The sequence below is a fragment of the Hippopotamus amphibius genome, chromosome 15, assembly GCF_030028045.1.
Source record: "Hippopotamus amphibius kiboko isolate mHipAmp2 chromosome 15, mHipAmp2.hap2, whole genome shotgun sequence".
NCBI classification, from domain to species: Eukaryota; Metazoa; Chordata; class Mammalia; order Artiodactyla; family Hippopotamidae; genus Hippopotamus; species Hippopotamus amphibius.
In genome coordinates this window covers 3,757,577-3,776,611 of record NC_080200.1, presented here as the reverse complement: position 1 = coordinate 3,776,611, position 19,035 = coordinate 3,757,577, and the positions used below count along the sequence as shown (strand labels likewise).

The window sequence follows — 19,035 nt, the reverse complement described above, 5'->3', positions numbered from 1 at the left end:
ACCTCCCTGGTGGCACAGTGGTTAAGAATCTGCCTGCCAATGCAGGGGACATGGGTTCCATCCCTGGTCCAGCAAAATCCCATATGCTGCGAAGCAACTAAGCCCGTGCACCACAACTACTGAGCCTGCACTCTAGAGCTCGCAAGCCACAACTACCAAGTCCATGTGCCACAACGACTGAAGCCCACGCACCTAGAGCCCGTGCTCCGCCCAAGAGAAGCTACCGCACGGAGAAGCTCGCGCACCACAACCGAGAGGAGCCCCCACTCGCCACAACGAGAGAAAGCCCGAGTGCAGCAACGAAGACCCAATGCAGTCAAAAACATAAGAATGATAATAATAAAAATAAGTAATTTTTAAAAATTAAGAAAATAAATTTGTCATATAATATTAAAAAAAAGAAGCCTAAGCAATTTCTAAAAGGAAAACAAAATAGAAAGGCCCTGGTGTCTCCCGCTACCCAGGCTGGTGGGACTGGGCCGCTGGCCTGGCCATGGGTCCCGGGCACAGCACTCGGGGTGGGCGGGGAGAGTCCGGCTGCAGCAAGGTGACAGGCTGGGCGGTGACCCAAGGCCTCAGACACCACCACCCTGAAGAGGTGCCGTCTGAGCATTTCCCCTTTCAAGAGGCACCTCTGACGATCAGGTGATGCTGCTGTTCCGAGGCACCTGCCCCGAGCCGAGCCGCAGATGCTGACGGCTCCCCCACCTCCTCCTCCACCCTCTGCAAAGGGCAGGCGGGTGGGGCCAGGAAGAAGCAGCAGGAACAGGGGAAGAGCCAGCTGTCCCTACACGCTGAGGCACCAGGGACTGCCACCAGCTGCTGGCATCTCTGGGGACCCCATGGGCCTGGCCTCCCCAGCCCAGCCAGGCAGGGGCCCCTGGGCCCCTGGTCCTACCAACTCGGGGCAACCCAGGGCTGGCCCTTGGGATGGGTCCACCCACACCACCACACCACCTACAGTGGCCCTGGCCTGGGCCCGGGGCACGAGAGGTGGAGAGCTGACGGGCCTCCTCCACCCAGAAAGGCAGGGAGCCCTCACCTGTGCATGTTACCTGACCCAGGAGGACTCAGCGCCCAACTCAGCCTGCTCCACCCCTTCCCCCCAGGCCACGAGCCCTGAGCAGCCTCAAAAAGGGTGTGGAGCCTCCTGTCTCCCAGCCCAGCCTGCAGGGGCTCTGTGTGCCCCCGCGCTCGACAGGGAGGCCACCCAGAGCTTCTATCATCAAATCAGCATGAACTCATGGGTTTTTGAAAAATACAAAGAAATACAGAAAAATAAACACAGATGTCCCGTGTGCAGGGCTTAGCGATCACAATTGCAGGCTGTGTGGACCCACAGGCCCGAGAAGCTGGGCACCCCCGGCAATGACACACCAGCCCCCAGATTCGGGCTTTTAAACACCCTGCCCCCACACCAGGAACCAGGGCTCCCTGGAGAAGCAGGTCAGGGGCAGGGGAAACACAAGGTGAGCTGGAGCGCCTCGTGGGGGCAGGGAAGGCAGAAATGCTCGTAGGAGGCGGGGACCCCCAGGAAGGGCAGGAGCCCAGCGAAGGGGTGCCCGACGACCGCAGCGAGGACAGCGACAGGCCCAGACTACGGCCCACAGGGCACTATAAACACATTCAGGTCCTCGCTGGCATGAAATTCAACATGTAAAGTAAATGGGGGAGAAGGGACAGCTCTCTTCGACAAAAAATTCTCGATCATAAACGCAGGAGGGAAGGCAACATAAAGGCACCGTGAGATCCGCAGAGCGATCGCTGCTGCAGGAAAGATCCACGGAAAGTGCTGAAACCGATGGGCAAGCGTTTGATGAGAAACAGCTGCGCTGTCTCGAGGTCCCAGAGGAAAACCTGCAACCTGCCGGGGGAGACCCCCAGGCGGCTAACCGAGGGGTAAAGGCTGACCTCCCCCAGGCAAACAAACAGATCAGCACAGCACATCGCCCTGGGGCAGCCTCCCCCAGATGCGTAAGCTTCATGTCACCTTGAAAAACAAAGCCAAGGTGAGGGACGCTACGAAACAGTGCTCCCCAGAAGTGTCAAGGTCACCACAGACAAGGAAAGACTTAGACGCGCCGCCGGCCCACAGGCGTCTAAGGAGCCCCACACCTGCATCGTGGGGTCCCAGGCGGGGTCCTGGGCAGAAAAGGGGCTGAGAAGGACAGGCGGTGGGATCCTAATAAAATCTGTAGTTATTATTACTTCAGATCATCTTTACATAGTTACGTTAGGTGTTAGTATCAGAGGAAGGTGGGTGAAAGGTACATGGGAACTCTCTGTACTGTCTGTCCAACGTTTCAGTGCCTCTAAAATTATTTCAAAATAAAATATCAAAAGCAAAAAAAAAAAAACCCTAAAACAAACAAAAAAAACCCCACAACAACCTCTGTCTCTGTCCTCTGAGGCTCACTGCACAGCGGGTTTTAGCTGGAAGAGGAGAGCCTGGCTGTAAAAAGATCCAAACTGATAAGAAAAGAAAAAACAAGTGACACCAGCCCACAGTCCAGTTTCAGGACCGATTAAAGACCCAAGCTGCTGAACACAAGTTTCAGATGCTTCTTGCTAGAGAGACCTGAAAAGCTGACACTCGTTTACAAATATCTCACCAAATCCCCAATATTCAACTGCGGAAGTGGCGACGGCTCAGCAAGGAAGGTGGCAGGCACCCCAGGCTGTCTGGATCCCAACCCCAGGGAGGCTCTGATCCCACCTCCTGGAAACATAAGAACCACATCATTTTTCTCTAATGTCCACCCCAGAGACAGGATGTTAAATACCTCAGGGTGACAGAGCTACAGTGATCAAGACAGTGTGGTCCTGGCCTCAGGATGTACACAGAGCTCAGTGGACGAGAGTGGACAGTCCAGAAATAAACCCGCACATTTAAAGTTAGTTGGTTTTCAGGGGCTTCCCTGGTGGCGCAGTGGTTAAAAGTCCACCTGCCAACGCAGGGGACACGGGTTCAAGCCCTGCTCTGGGAAGATCCCACATGCCACAGAGCAACGAAGCCCATGCACCACAACTATGGAGCCCGTGCTCTAGAGCCCGAGAGCCACAACTACTGAGCCCACGTACCTAGAACCCATGCTCCTCAACAAGAGAAGCCACTGCGGCCTTTCTTACTTTCTGAGATGGCCCACACTCTGTCTGTGGAGTGTGTTTCTCTCTAAATAAATCCACTTCTTAAAAAAGAAAAAAAGAAAGAAAAAAGAGAGGTCACTGCAATGAAAAGGCCACACACCACAACAAAGAGTAGCCTCCACTCTCCACAACTAGAAAAAGCCCGTGCACAGCAACATAGACCCAACACAGCCACTTAATTAATTAATTAATTAAAGTTAGTTGGTTTTCAATGAGGTTGTCAACTCTGTCAAGGAGTGAAGAGCAGTCTTTACCACAATGGTGCTGGCACAACTGGATGCCCACGTGCAAAAGAATGAAGCTGGACCCCTACCTCACACCACAGACAGAAATTAACTCCAAATTAACTCACAGATCTGTGTGTTAGTGCTAAAATTCCAAAACTCTTAGAAGAAAACACATGAATTCACCTTCGTGACCTGAGACTAGGCAATGGTTCCTAGATACAACACCAAAAGCACAAGTGATAGAAGGAAAAATAAATTGACTTTGCACTCCAAAGAAAGTAAAGATAACCCACAGGATAGGTGAAGATACTTGCAAACCTTAAATCTCAAAAGGGATTTGTATCCAGAATATATAAAGAACTCTTAGGTTCAACAACAAAGACAAATAACTTAATTCACAAGTGGGTAAAGGATTTGAATGGACACCTCCCTGCAGGACATATACAAACAGCCAACAGCACCTTGATGTCACAGGATGGATGGAGGGACAGAAAGAGGCTGAACGCTTGACGTCACAGCGACGGAGGGAGGGACAGAAAAACGCTGAACCCCTGAGAGGGGGCCTCCCGAGCTCGCTCCTGGGTGGCAAAGCCTCACACACAGTCCGTGATCACACTTCCCATGGTACATCCTTCTCCATCCTCAGGAGACCACAACGGGGCTGTGGGGACCAGCACATACCACCCCCCGACCCCCAGGCCTGGTTCTAGTCCGGCCATGTGACCTGGGGCCAGTTCCTAATCTCTGTGCCTCAGTTTCCTCATCTGTCAAGTGGGGGTCACCATGCCCTGCTGGTGGGGTTGCAGAAGGTTAAACAAGGCCACAGACAGAAGCACCTGAAGGAGCCCCCAGCACATGGTAAACCCTTGTAAACCGCAGCTGTCACGGGCTTTGTCATTTAAGAGCCTCACTCGGGCAAGGAAGGCAGATCTGGTGACCGGCTCCCAGTGGCCACGCAGAACGCTCCCAAGGGCAATCTGGCAACGACTCTTTTTTAAAAAAATACCCGCCTTCTTCCAGCCGGCTGCTCTTAGGCCTCTATGCGCCGGACACACAGACTGCCCGTCCACCCCAACTCCCTGCAGGACCTGCCTCTGCAGGGTCAGAAGCGCCAGGACAGGAAGGTTCCAGCTGGATCTCGTGAACCCGAGACTCCCTGAAACGATCAACCAAGTCCTGCGGGGCACACTTAACACGCTGGAAAGGAAAGTGCGTGCACGTGTCTTTCTAGAGGGTGACCTCCTCCAGGGCTGGGGCACCACGGATCAGGGAGGGGGGAGACAAGAGTGGCATCTCAAAAGGACTGGGTAAGGACAGGATTGAATCAGTGGGGCCGGGATGGGGGGCTCACCATTGGGGAAAAGGTAAAGTCAGGTCCACACCTCGCAAGGAGCTCTCAGTGAACAAGGGACCTACATGTGAGGATATAACCATGCGAGCACTGGCAGAAAACAAGTAGGAAACCTTGTGGAGGAAAAGGCTTTCCAACGATGGCTCAAAATCCAGAGGCAGTAAAAGACAACATTCATAAACTGGACTATACCAAAAAATGTTTTTGAAAGCACCATAAAAAAGTCAAAACGCACCTGGGAAACTGAGAGGAAATATTTGTAATACATGCTACAAAGGGCTCCCTAAGACATATTAAAGTTTACAAAATTAAAGGGAAAGGTCAAAAGTCCAGCTGAAAAGTGGATGAAAAGCATAAACAGACTATTACAGAAAAGATATCAAACTGGGTTTTAACACATTAAATGATGCTCGACCTCACCCCTAATTTCAGAAATGCTGATTGAAATGACACTGAGACCCCACTTCTCCCGGCTCAGATCACAGCTATGTTTTCAATAGACCAGCGCACCCTGCTGGTGACGCTGTGGCACTAGCCCTCCCGGTGCTGGGGGCCCTAAACCCATTCAACCTCCTGGGAAGGAACCTGCCAGAAGCCAACAGAACACATTTGCACTTATCTTCTGACCCAGCGACCCCACTCCGAGAAATCGACCCTGAAGATACTCTTCCAAGAATATGAAGATACCTCCACACCAGGGCATCCACTGTTGCACAGCTGGTACCACAAGACACTGGACATAAGACACTGGACACCGACAGGGGAGCAGCTGCACCCCCCAGTGGACACCACACAGCCGTGCAGGAGGCCGGCACACCTCCGCGGCCAGATGAAGCCGCTTCCAAGCCGTGCTTGGCAGTGAAAAGAGAAAAGTGCTAGAATGATCCCCACTGTGCCACCCTTCACGTATAAGAAAATACACTTGGGACTTCCCTGGCAGCACAGAGGTTAGGACTGTGCTTTCACTGCCGAGGGCGCAGGTTCAGACCCTGGTCGGGGAACTAAGATCCTGTAAGCTGTGCAGTACAGCCAAAAACCAAACAAAACACAAAAATGTCTGCTCTTCTGAGACATACACGAACGAGATTGTTCCCTGCAGGAAGGAGAGGGGGAGGGGTGATGACACAGCTCTCCAGACACCTTTCTGCACAGTTCTGACCCTTGAACCATGCTTATGCCCCACATACTGAATGAATGAGGGAATGAAATCAACAAGAACAGGTAAGAGCGGGGAGTCCTACAAGGAAATACAAACAGAAGCCAACCAAACCCTACTTGAAACAAATAATACAACCACAATAAAGAGGAAAAGGAAAAACTAAGCCATGTCACTTTTAAACACGGTTTTGGGAACTACATGCCTTCGAGATAAAGATAAACACTGACTTATCCAGAGGCTTCTTTTACTGTGGGCGACACAGGGTGCTCGCCGACAGCGAGGGACTTACAGAAAAGGGAAGGGGAGGCCACAAGCAGCCTTGCACGCAGGGCTGGAAGTGGAGGTGTCGGTGTGAGCTCATGGGCCCTAGTGTGTCTACGCAGCACCTACTTCCCAGGCGAGAGGGCCCAGGGGCAAAGACACCCCCTTGGCAGTGAGCACACTGAACACCCAGATCTTGGTTTCTAAACACACTGCCCAGAGAAAGAACCAGGACTCCTTGCAGTCAAGCCTGGAGCTGAGGTGGGAGTGCACAGCACAGGCCTGGAACACCTCACTGTGCCTGAGAGCAGGGAAGCGCCCAGACACTGGTGGGCGCGTGCCAGGACACGAGGAGCCAGCGTGATGGGGCTCTACTTCCGGATAAACCTGGGACCACAGGAGCAACCAAAAACAAAGGCAGCAGTGGATTACAGCCTACTGAATCGGTAAGGATCCACGCGTCCCCGCTGATATAAACAAACAAGTGGGGGCTTCCCCGGTGGCACAGTGGTTAAGGATCCACCTGCCAATGCAGGGGACATGGGTTCAATCCCTGGTCCGGGAAGATCCCACATGCCATGAAGCAACTAAGCCTGTGCGCCACAGCTACTGAGCCTGTGCTCTGAAGCCCGCAAGCCACAATTACTGAGACCACAAGCAGCAATTACTGAAGCCTGCACGCCTAGAACCCGTGCTCCGCAACAAGAGAAGCCACCGCACTGAGAAGCCTGAGCACCGCAACGAAGAGTAGCCCCCGCTCGCCACAACTAGAGAAAGCCCACGCGCAGCAACAAAGACCCAACACAGCCAAAAATAAATTCAAAAAATAAATAAATAAAATAAAATAATAAAAAATAAGATAAACAAGTGGGGAAGAAGAGACAGCTGTTCTTCACAGTAGAAAGCCAACTAATAAATACAGATGGAATGGTGGAATTAGACAACCCCTACTTGGCAAGAATGAACAACGGCTGCCCAAACAAACAGTGAATGTTGGGGGAACAATGGGTGTTTACATGGTCCCCAAGGACCTCCTGCAAGAAACTTACCCATTACAAGTGGTAAAATTGTAACTTCAGGGTGGAGAAACCTGGCAGACACCCCCTTACCCAAGTGGGCCAGGCTGATGTTACCAGAAGTGGGCCCCAGAGAAGGACACCAGATCACTTCTAGGATGTTCCTGCCAGATGTGCAAGGACCACCAGACACACCCACACCGAGCGATGCCCCATGGGATAATGGGCCTGTGCTCTCCCAAAGTCCAAGCCCCGAGCCGGAAGGACAGACTCAAGCACTGGTCCATCCAGATGAAGAGAAACGAAAGTGACGTGATAACTGAACGCAGCTGACGTGATAACTGAACGCAGCGTGTGAGCCTGGACTCCCCTCTGAGGATTCTGAGAATTAACTTCCTGCTTTTGATCACTGGATAAGAGAATCCCTTGTTCACAAGAGATGCACACTGAGATATTTAGAGGTAAAGAAGCATGTATCTGGAGCAGTTCTGGAAAAAAATGCGCAGAGAGAGAGGATGAGAGAGAGAAAAGGAACAAAAGCAGACGCAGTGAAAGGTTAACTCCTAGGGAACCGGGTGCAAGGTGTCTGGGAATTCTTCCTGCCGTTTTTGCAACTTTTCTGGAAAGCTGAAATTATGTCTCCAAAAATTTTCTTTAAAAAAAAAAAAAGAGAGAGAAAAGAAACACTTGGATGGGAAAGATAAAAATAAAAGGAAGCACGTGGGCGAAAGGTCAGGGAGCCCAGGAGGCTGCCAGCACCTGCTTTCGGAACATCGTGGACAAGAACAGCGCCTGCCAGCCCACCTATGTCTTTCCTAGACTCGGGGGCGGGGAGGGGAGGTCAGGAACGCAGCCTGGGCGAAGGCCACCTGTCCCCCTGGCCCAAAGCCCGGACAAGGGGCTGGCGCCACACAGAGAGAGGGGCTGACGCCAGCGCCCTGGGAGGGGGCGTCCCAGCAAGCTCCCCGCCCAGCCAGAAGGCCACCCCTGGCAGACGCTCAAGACACCAGCCCATTCTTTATTCATGTGTGTAGGTCTTCAGTGTTCCTTGACTAACCATGTAAAACCATAATCACTGACAAAATCATCTTCCTATTTCTCTACAAATGGGCCTCGTAATTTTGTGGGCGTCCATGGAGGCGCTGGGTGGGGCCGGGCGACGCACGTGTATACAATACTCTGTGCCCAGAGAGGACCCTGCCCCTCACCCACGGCCCTGGGGACCCTGCACAGCTTCCCTGACCTCCCCGAACAGCGTGGTCCTTCTAGAGCTCACCTGGGGCTTCCCTCGGAGCTAGTGCATGCATCAGGGATGACCAGGACAGATAAAAAGGTCAAGGATGGAGGCACAGCTCACCACACACACATACGCGCCCGGCTCTAAGCACCGGGCGTGTCTGATCAGCCCCAAAACCGTACGAAGCAGGTACTGCTAACCCAGCCCATTTCACAGATGAGTAAGCTGAGGCACGGGGCAGTGATCACACAGCTAGCAACCGGGGGGTCCAGCTCGAGACCTGTGTCCTAACCACCAGCCTCACCAGCCCGTGCAGACTACAGGAGGGCCACGTGGCAAACACACAGCTCTGTCCCCGCCCAGCGCCTCCAGACTGCAGATCCTTCTAAAACCTGGAAAAATGCAGAAGAGAAAAAAAGTGGGCCAATGTTTTGGTAATCTTAGGAAAAGGAAGACCTCTCTGGGCAGGTCACAAGACCAGGCGCTTTAAAACAAATGACAAATTTGGCAATAAACTTTAAAATATTCTAAATGACACATCAAAAATAAAGCTGGAAGATAAATGAGAAACTGAGAAAAAAATGTATAACACAGAAGATGCTAATAGTCCTAATATAGAAAGGGTTATAATAAAACACTGGTTCTCAATCAGAGGCGAGGCTGTTCCCCAAGGGACACTTGGCGACATCTGGGGACATCTATGGTTATCACGACTGGGGGAGCAGGGCTCCTGGCATCGAGGCAGTGGGGGGTCAGGGACGCTGCTCAACACCCCCAGTGCCGGCGTTCCCCCCCCCCGCCCCCAAAGGATCTAGTGCAGAGATCTCAACAGTGCTGAGGCTGAGAAACCCTGTTATAAGTCAAGAAACAAACACACAGCCCAATTCAACACACGGGAGCTGCCTTATGAACTGGCAATTCAAAAAAAAGCAGCAACTAGGAGGTGACAGATTAGAAGGAGGGACAAAGGCTGAGGCTGTTGCCAGGAAGAGGAGAGCCCCCAGCCGTCGTCGGAGTGTCCATGTGGACCACCCTTCTGGGGACAACGGAGCAACATTCTTCGAAACAGAAGAGGAGAAGGGGTAAGAAAATCACACCCACCCACACAAAATGCAGGAGTGTGGAGTTGACGAGCTAGAAAGACCTCTACCTGACACACAGCGATGACCAGAGAACCTTCACCACGATGCCAAGAATGGTTCTCTCTGGGTGGCAGGATCTGGGGAAATCTGTCATTTACACAGGCTCTGTCTCTACTGACAGCACTTATGAGTCACTTTTATAAAAACAAAGAGGACTCAGAGCCACCTTGAGAGCTGTGCCTGGGACCCAGAGGTCCCACCCCTCTGGCAGCTCCTGGCTGGTTCATCTGGGTGGACAGGAGCTGATCTCAGGGCAAAAGAGGCAGTGCGTCCTGGGGTTAAACCAGCACCAAGATGATTATGGTCCCCCACCTAGTTCAAATTTAAAATACCAAGTCAGGTGACTTCCCTGGTGGCACAGTGGTTAAGAATCTGCCTGCCAATGCAGGGGACATGGGTTTCATCAATGGTCCAGGAAGACCCCACATGCCGTGGAGCAACTAAGCCCGTGCATCACAACTACTGAGCCTGCACTCTAGAACCCGCAGGCCACAACTACTGAGACCACGTGCCGCAACTACGGAAGCCTGCCTGCCTAGAGCCCGTGCTCCACAACAGGAGAAGCCACCACACCTCAACAAAGAGTAGCCCCTGCTCTCCAGAACTAGAGAAAGCCCGCACACAGCAACGAAGACCCAACGCAGCCAAAAATAAAAAATAAAACACCAAGTCAGATTGGAACCCTCATACCCAGCTTGCTGGTGGGATTATATCACAGTGCAGGCACTCTGGAAGACAACTTGGAAGTTTCTTAAAGCATCAAACACGGAGTTTCCACCTGGCCAGCAATTCCACTCCTAGGTGTCTACACAAGAGAAATGAAACGAGTCCACATAGGAGCCTGTACATGAATGTCCATATTATGCATCGTGGACAGGATTTACAACAGGCAAAGACAGTGGAAACATCCCAAAGGTCCGTCGATGGATGGATGGATGAACAAAATGTGGTCCATTCACACAGTGGGATACTATACAGCCATGAAAAGGAGAGAAGCACTGACACTCGCTGCAACAGGGATCCTCTCTGAGAACACAACGCTCAGTGAGAGGAGCCAGACACCAAGGCCACAAAGAGCATGGTTCCCTTTCTATGAGGCATCCGGAACAGGCAAGTCCACAGAGGCAGAATAGATCAGGGGTTGTCGGGGCTGGGAAGTGGAGCGTGACTGTTTAACAGGTACAGGGTTTCTTTCTGGAGCGATGAGAATGTTCTAGAATTCAACAATGGTGACGGCTGCACATCCTGTAAACATACTAACAACCACTGAATTGTAGACTTTAAAAGGGTGGATTCTATGGCAGGTGAATTATACTTAATAAAGCTGCTATGAAAAAAAAAATACCATGCCAGAAAAAAAAGCACGAGAGCTCCCCAACGTTCTCATCAAAACACTGACGCTGTTTTGAAGCTTCAACTAAACGTATCCAGAACGCCATGGCTGCCCTCGCTGTCAGTGCCCAGAGGCACCCACTCTGTCTGCCCCTGATTCTCTGCCCGGTGCCATCCTGACCGCCGCCCCTCAGGCTGCCCCCCTGGGCTTGCACAGAAAGAGCCACAGTTAACATCCAAGTCACAGCCCAACCGTCCTGCTGGCCTTTGCAGACTTATCTCGAGGCTGAGCTGGGCCTCCTTGCACCGGGCACTCCTTAACTCCAAAGACCTTCCTCCAAGTGGGCGTGACACACTGACCCAGATTTGGAATCCTGAGGCAGGATCAGGGCCACAAACCAGTCAGCTTAGATGGGGCAGAGGAGGAGAAAGAGACCAGAGTCACAAGGAGAGTGATGACACCAGCGTCAGGGCCTTCCCAAGCCTGATCCTGAGAAGGCAGAGCTTCACAAGTATCTACGGTTATTACAGGTCCTTTGAGACGCTCGTTTTACCAAATGTGAAGGAGAAAAAACAAAAGAACACAATTCAAGCCAAGAAACGCATCAACATCCTTGAAAAGCCAAGCCCCCGACTCATTTCATTGATCAAATGAGTTTAATCTTGATTAATCACAGTTCAAATGGAATCGGTACAGACTTGCTTCAAATAATACTGGGAATCAGAAGTAGATTCTGATAAGTTAAGATGTATATGATAAGACCTAGAGCAACCTCTAAGAATATACTTCCAAAAATATAATGAAAAAAATCATTAACGGAATTAGAATGTTACACCAGAAAATATTCACTTAATGCAAAAGAAAGCGTTAAAGGAGGAAGAGAGGAACAAAAGACATCAGACTGAAAACAAAAAGGAAAATGGCAGACGATAAATCCAACTTTATCAACAATGACCTGAATGTGAAGAGACTGAAGAATCCAATCCAAAGACAGAGGTTATCAGGGACCTGCCTGGTGGTCCAGTGGTTAAGACCCTGCACTCCCAAGGCAGGGGGCCCGGGTTCGATCCCTAGTCAGGGAACTAGATCTCATATGCATGCCGCAACTAAGAGTCCGCATGCCATTACTAAGACCCAGAACAGCCAAAATAAATTAATTACTTACTTAATTTTAAACAAAGAGATTATCAGACTGGAGGAAGAAAAAGGATCCCACCATATGTTATCTACACTCTTTAGATTCAAAAATATAAATATGCTGAAAATAAAAGGATGGAAAAGGGTATAACACACAAACAGCAACAATAAGAAAGTGGGAGTGGTTATACTAATATCACACAAAATAGGCTTTAAAATAAAAATGTTAGTAGAGATAAAGACGGCCATTTTATAAATGATAAAAGGGCCAATCCGTTAGGAAGACATAACAATTATAAACATATATGCACCTAATAACAGAGCCCAAAATACATGAAGCAAAACCTGACAGAAATGAAGGGGAAATAGACAATTCAGTATCATAGTTGGAGACAGCAATATCCCACTTTCAATAATGGATAAAACAAAGCAGAAGATCAACAAAGAAACAGAAGACTTGAACAACACTACAAACCAACAGACATCTATAGAAATCCCCACCCAACAGCAGCAAAATATCCTTTCTTCTCAGGACATATGGAGCATTATCCAGGATATACCACATGTTAGGCTATAAAACAAGCCTCATCAAATTAACAAGAATTCAAATCATACACAGTAGGTTCTCTGAGCTCAATGGAAATCAGAAATCAGTAACAGAAAGAAATGTGGGGAATCACAAATGTGTGGGGAAATTAAACAACACACTCCTAAATAACCAATGGCTCAAAGAAGAAATCACAAGTGATATTAGAAAATACTTTGAGGTGGGGGCTTCCCTGGTGGTCCAGTGGTTAAGAATCCACCTTCCAAGGCAGGGGACATGGGTTCGATTCCTGGTCGGGGAACCAAGATCCCACATGCCACAGGGCAACTAAGCCTGTGTGCCACAAGTACTAAGCATGTGGGCCACAACTAGAGAGCCCATGTGCTGCAACTACAGAGCCCACGTGCTCTGGAGCCTGCACACCACAACTAGAGAGAACCCCGCATGCTGCAACGAGGAGCCTGTGCGTGGCAACAGAGGATCCTGGCATGCTGCAATGAAGATCCCAGGTGCAGCAACGAAGACCTGACACAGCCTAAATAAATAAATATTTTTTTAAAAAGAAAATACTGAGGTGAATGAAAATGAAGACACAACAAACCAAAACTTATATGGTGCAGCTAAAGCAGAACTGAGAGGGAAATTTATAGCTGCCTATATGAAAAAAAAAAAAAGAAAGCTCTCAAATCAATAATCTAAACTTCTATCTTAAGGCATGAGAAACAGAAGAGCAAACTGAACCTAAAGTAAGCAGAAGGAAGGAAATAATAAAGATCAGAGCAGAAATTAACAAACTAGACACAGAAAATAGAGAAAATTAGCTAAACCAAAAGCTGGTTCTTTTAAAGGGCCAACAAAATGGACAAACATTTAGGTAGAAAGATCAAGAAAAACAAGAGAGAAGACTCAAATTGCTAAAATCAAGAATGCCAGATGGGACATTATTATTACTACCCATCTTACAGAAATGAAAAGGATGACAAAATAATATTGGATAATTAGAATACTACTGAGCAATAAAAAGGAATGAACTGTTGGGGCTTCCCTGGTGGCGCAGTGGTTAAGAATCCACCTGCCAATGCAGGGCACACAGGTTCAATCCCTGCTCCAGGAAGATCCCACATGCTGCAGAGCAACTAAGCCTGTGTGCCACAACTACTGAGCCCACAAGCTGCAATTACTGATGCCCACACACCTAGAGCCTGTGCTCCGCAACAAAAGAAGCCACAGCAATGAGAGCCCGCACACCTCAGAGAAGAATAGCCCCCGCTCACCACAACTAGAGAAAGCCCATGTGCAGCAATGAAGACCCAACACAGCCAATAAGTTAATTAATTTTTTAAAAAAGGGAATGAACGACTGATACACACAACAGCTCGGAAGGATCTTATGTGGAAAAAGCCAATCCCAAAAGGTTACATATGACCCCCTAATACTCTCAAAATGAGGAAGTTACAGAGCTGGAGAACAGATCAGTGGTTGCTGGGGGCTGAGGATGGCAGGTGGGGGTGACTTTAAAGGGGGATCACAAGGTAATTGGTCTGTGTTGACAAGACAGCTCTCTTTTTTTTTTTTTGACAGTTCTATATTTTGATTGTGATGGTGGTTACACCAATCTACACAGGTGGTAAGAGGTCACACAGACATACTAAACACTGAGTGTATGCAAAAACTAGTGAAATGTGAGTGAGGCCTGGAGTGCATTGTGCCAACACCAATTTCCTAGTTTTGACGGTGGACTGTGGTCATGTAAAGTGCCACCACTAGGGGGAAAGTATGTGGGACATCTCCAGACTATTTCTGCAACTTCTTGGGAGTCTGTGATTCTTTAAAAACAAAATGTTTTGGGAATTCTCTGGCGGTCCAGTGGTTAGGACTCCACACTTGCACTGCAGGGGCAAGGGTTTGATCCCTGGTCAGGGAACTAAGATCCCATAAGCCATGGCTCGGCCTAGATAGATAGATAGATAGATAGATAGATAGATAGATAGATAGATAGATAGATAAAACAAACAAACAAACAATTTTTAAATAAAAAATAAAAACAGATCCAGCAAGCAACGCTTCTGTCTCAGGTCAAAATGGCTGGCAGGCCTGCTGTTGCAGCATCAAGCAAGTGGCTGGAGGGTATTCGAGAGTGGTATTACAGTGCTGCGGGGTTCAATAAGCTGGGCTTAATGCGAGATGATACAATACATGAAAATGACGATGTAAAAGAAGCCATAAGAAGGCTTCCTGAGAACCTTTATAACGAGAGGGTGTTTCGCATTAAGAGAGCACTGGACCTGTCCATGAGGCAGCAGATCTTGCCTAAAGAGCAGTGGACAAAATATGAGGAGGATAAATTCTACCTTGAACCATATCTGAAAGAGGTAATTCGGGAAAGAAAAGAGAGAGAAGAATGGTCAAAGAAATAATCATTTAGTCTAAACCTGTGGATGCACCTGTCCTAAAGTATTTTTATGAAGGTTGTTAAACCTGAAATATACAATGTAGAACTATCTGGGCTGTAAATTTATTACTTTAAATATCTATTATAATTAAAAAATAAATAAATAAATAAATAAAAAATAAAAACAAAATGTTTTAGGACTTCCTTGGTGGTCCAGTGGTTAAAACTCCGTGCTTCCAACGCAGGGGGCATGGGTTTGATCCCCGGTCAGGGAAGTCCCACATGCTGTGCAGCGCAGCCAAAAAAAAAGGGAAAAAAATATTTAAAAAAAATAATATTGGGAATATTTCCTCATGGATGGGAGGGCAGACTGCCATGTGGGTTGATGATTTGGGGCTGGGTGATGAGCACATGGGATTCTTTATCCTATTCTATGTACCTCTGTGTGTGTTCAAATCCGCCGTGATAAAAAGTTCGGAAAATAAAACAAAGGGAACTGGCACGATGATGGTCACTAACAAGTGCCCTCCCAATCCAGATTTACAAACATCCTTCAGAACGTTCCACCACCAGGACTGCATGCCATCTTGCCTGACATCCGCCCTGCAACAACGGCCAGAGAGGAGCCCAGGGCTGCCCAAGTGTTTCCACAACACAGATCACAAAGAGACACAGGATTGTCCAAACACCACCTTGAAGAAGGACAGTATTAAAAACAGCATTTGAGATGGGGACAGCGGGGTGCGGGAAGGGTGCGGGTTCTACAGAGGTTTCTCTGTTTCAAAGTCCGTGTTTCCGAATGGCAACAATCTGCTCCAACAGCAAGGTCTCAACTCTTTCCAAACAAGAAGCTTAAAACAGCAGAACAATAAAGGAAGGGAAGACAGGTTGACACAACCAACAGGATGAGCTAATATGGCCGAAGATCCAGAGCTCCCCCTGACCGTCTACAGTGGCCCGGGCACCCGAACCACATCACGACCACTCAGGGGAACTGTGCCCGGGGCTCCACACATACTAACTCACTTCCACTGACAGCAATCCTCTCCAGCATTTCCACCCCAGGACCTTTGCACGTGCTCCCTGTGCTTCCACGTAGAGCTTCTTGTCCCTTTGAGTCATGCAGACATCTGCCTGGGAAGGGCCTTCCCTGTCCACCGTGAAGGAAGTACCACCCCCACCACCCCCGGTTCTGTGCTCAGACCCCTCTCTGGTCCCCGTCACACAGGGGTCACGGCTCCTTGCTGGCTCCTGACCTGCAGGATAAACATGGAGCCACTGACAGCACAGAGCCTAGGGCTTGGGGGCCACAGCACACCTGATGTCTTCTCGGCCACAGCCCACCATAAGCTGATGCTTCCACCTGGCGGCCTCGGGTGACAGCCGAACACTTATTCATGTGTGTGCCCCATTTACAGGTCGCTGTCACCTACCCCCGAGGCCCGAAGTCGGTGGCAGTAACAGGGTTCAGGAGCTCACGGCCCATTCTGACCTCTGGCTCTAGACTCCAAACCAAGTGCTGCCTGGGGGCTAAGGCCAGGAGGCCCCTGGAGGCCATGGAGAGGCTGGTCCCCCCAAATCCCCTGGCCTTCCTGAGCGCCTGCTCCCTGTACACGGGGGCCCTAGGGGACCCCAGCGTAGCCCTGCCTTCCAGGGAAGACTTCATTAACCAAGTCCCACAGCCATCACTGCCTCCCCGCAGCCTCCCCTGAGAGCCGCAAGGGGGTGAGCACCTCAGGGTGTGACGCCAGTATTTAGGGGACCCCAATGAGGTGTCTCTGCCCCGGGGGGGGGGGCCGTGGGGCTGCTCTGCCCCCAGGGAGGAAATCCCGGATGCAGATCTGTATAGGCAGAGAGCAGAGGGCTCTGGAAGGTTCCCGAGACACCCACTCTTGCCAGGCCCACTCCACAGCCCCGATCCAAGTTCACGGGCTGCACCCTGAGCCCAGCAGGGCTCAGACGAAGCCATGGGTCTGGGGGGAAAAACGTTCTTGGCCGGCACTGCAGGCAGACCAAGGGGAGCATGGGTTCAGGCTCCCTCCCCTGCGCAGGGCGTTTGGCAGCGCCCACTCCCTGCCCAACCACACTGGGGTCCCCGCCCTCCCGGACGCCCAGCCTGTGTGACAGGACCCCTGCCTGTGGGTCACAGGGCCTCATCTCAGGTCCCACAGGGGGGCCTTGCCTCCCTGACCACAGCATCAGCCTCTCAGGGTCACAAGAACGTCCTGTCACCCCTGAGCCGACCACTGGACCCCAGGAGCACACAGAGGCCCTCATAAACTCCAAGCCGCCCGGACACACATCAGGGCCTCAGCAGGGACCAGGAGCAGCTTCCACTGTTTTGGTTCTGCCTTGCTGTACTGCTGGCTTTTACACGGGGAAGATAAATTATTTTTACAAAGAATATCCCTCTAGGAGGCTTGTTAGGAAAACAGCCACTGCAGCTTGGTCGATCCAAAGCTTTAGGCTTTCTTTTGGCTAAAGGCCAAACTAATGAACACAGGGAGACCCGGGGCCTCGGGAGTAGATGCTGGAACCCGAGGTAGCAGCTCCGGGTCCCCCCCGTTTCAGCGGCCACACCAGGGATGCCTAACCCAGTCCTCTTCCCCGCCCAGAGCCGATCTGCGAACTCCAACATCCCGCCCGGGCCCTGGCGAGGGTCTGGGGCACCACTCACCCCAGGATCACAGTCCCCGGGCAGGTGGCCCACAGCAAACCCCAAGTCATGGGAGGAGGACCCCGAACGAGGGGTGTGGAACAGGCCGCAGGGCTCTGAGCTCTGGACTGGCTGCCTCCAGTCCAGCCGCCCCCAAGGACCACCACCCCAACTTCCTGGTCCATAAAGCCCCAGCCAAACCCTCCAACCCATCCCTTTAAAATAAAGAAGCTCCATGGGACTTCCCTGGTGGCGCAGTGGCTAAGACTCTGCACTTCCACTGCAAGGGACGTGGGTTCAATCCCTGGTTGGGGAACTAAGATACCACACAACTACTAAAGTGAAAACGCGATTAAAAAAAATAAAATATCAATAAAAGTTCTTAAAAAAATAAAATACAATAGCTCCAGGAGAAGAAACAAGCTTATTTTCAAGATGCCTTCTAATAACCTCAATTGTTCCCAAACTTTCTTCCCTGCACAAATATGGAACAGCAGCGTAAAAACCATGGGCTAAGTGCAGTGGTTAAGAATCCGCCTGCCAGTGCAGCGGACACGGGCTCCAGCCCTGGTCCGGGAAGATCCCACATGCCTCGGAGCAACTAAGCCCACATGTCACAACTCCTGAGCCTGTGCTCTAGGGTCCGAGAGCCACAACTTCTGAGTCTACGTGCCACAACTACTGAAGCCCACGCGCCTAGAACCCGTGCTCTGCAACAAGAGAAGCCACCACAGTGAGAAGCCGGCACACCGCAACGAAGAGTAGCCCCCATTCGCCACAACTAGACAAAACCCGTGCACCGCAATGAAGAACCAACACAGCCAAGGAAAAACCAAAAACCAAAAAAAGCCCCCAAAGTCGTGGGCTATTCTGGGATGGAAAGTGATTTTAGCAACTTCTCTTGCAACACCTTGATTCACAGTTAAGGAAAAACAAAAGCCCAGAGGAAAATCGCCATTGTGGTCTCTGAACACTCTCCCTGGGCCGGGAGACGTCGGGACATCAGAACCAGGTCCTTCTCTGTGGGGGGGCTGTCCTGGGCGCTGTGGGGTGCTGTGTACTCTCCCTGGCCCCCACCCACTCGATGCCAGGAGCTCCCCCAGTCCTGACAACCACAGATGTCCCCAGACACCGCTCAGCATGACCTGCGGAAAGAACTGCCCCCGGGGTGGGAACTACTTCACTAAGGGATTTTCACGGATTAACTCAGTTAATCTCATCCACCCTTGAAGCAGAGATCTCCACTGTCATCCCCATTTCGGAGCTAAGGACACACACCCGGCAGAGACAGGACCAGCCTCCAGCTGCCAATCCCACTGGCCATCCCACCTCGAGACCTCAGACAATTTAAGACCATCTGCAGTTGTGAGATGTTATTGCCGAACTATGCTCGTGCGTGAGTCTCGGCTTTCCTACAGCCAAAGAAGCAC

The 19,035-nt window shown here is 50.5% G+C and overlaps 2 protein-coding genes across 3 annotated transcripts in view; one reads left to right on the top strand and one right to left on the bottom strand.

Moving 5' to 3' along the window:
- The window catches only part of KDM4B (lysine demethylase 4B), a 144,569-nt gene that overhangs the window by 114,976 nt on the left and 10,558 nt on the right, over window positions 1-19,035 (bottom strand). The gene's annotated exons all lie outside the window — the stretch shown is intronic.
- LOC130836492 (cytochrome b-c1 complex subunit 7-like) lies at window positions 14,639-15,003 on the top strand. The gene has a single exon (XM_057708598.1). The coding sequence runs from the start codon at window positions 14,639-14,641 to the stop codon at window positions 14,972-14,974; it is 336 nt and encodes a 111-aa protein (XP_057564581.1). The 3' UTR covers window positions 14,975-15,003.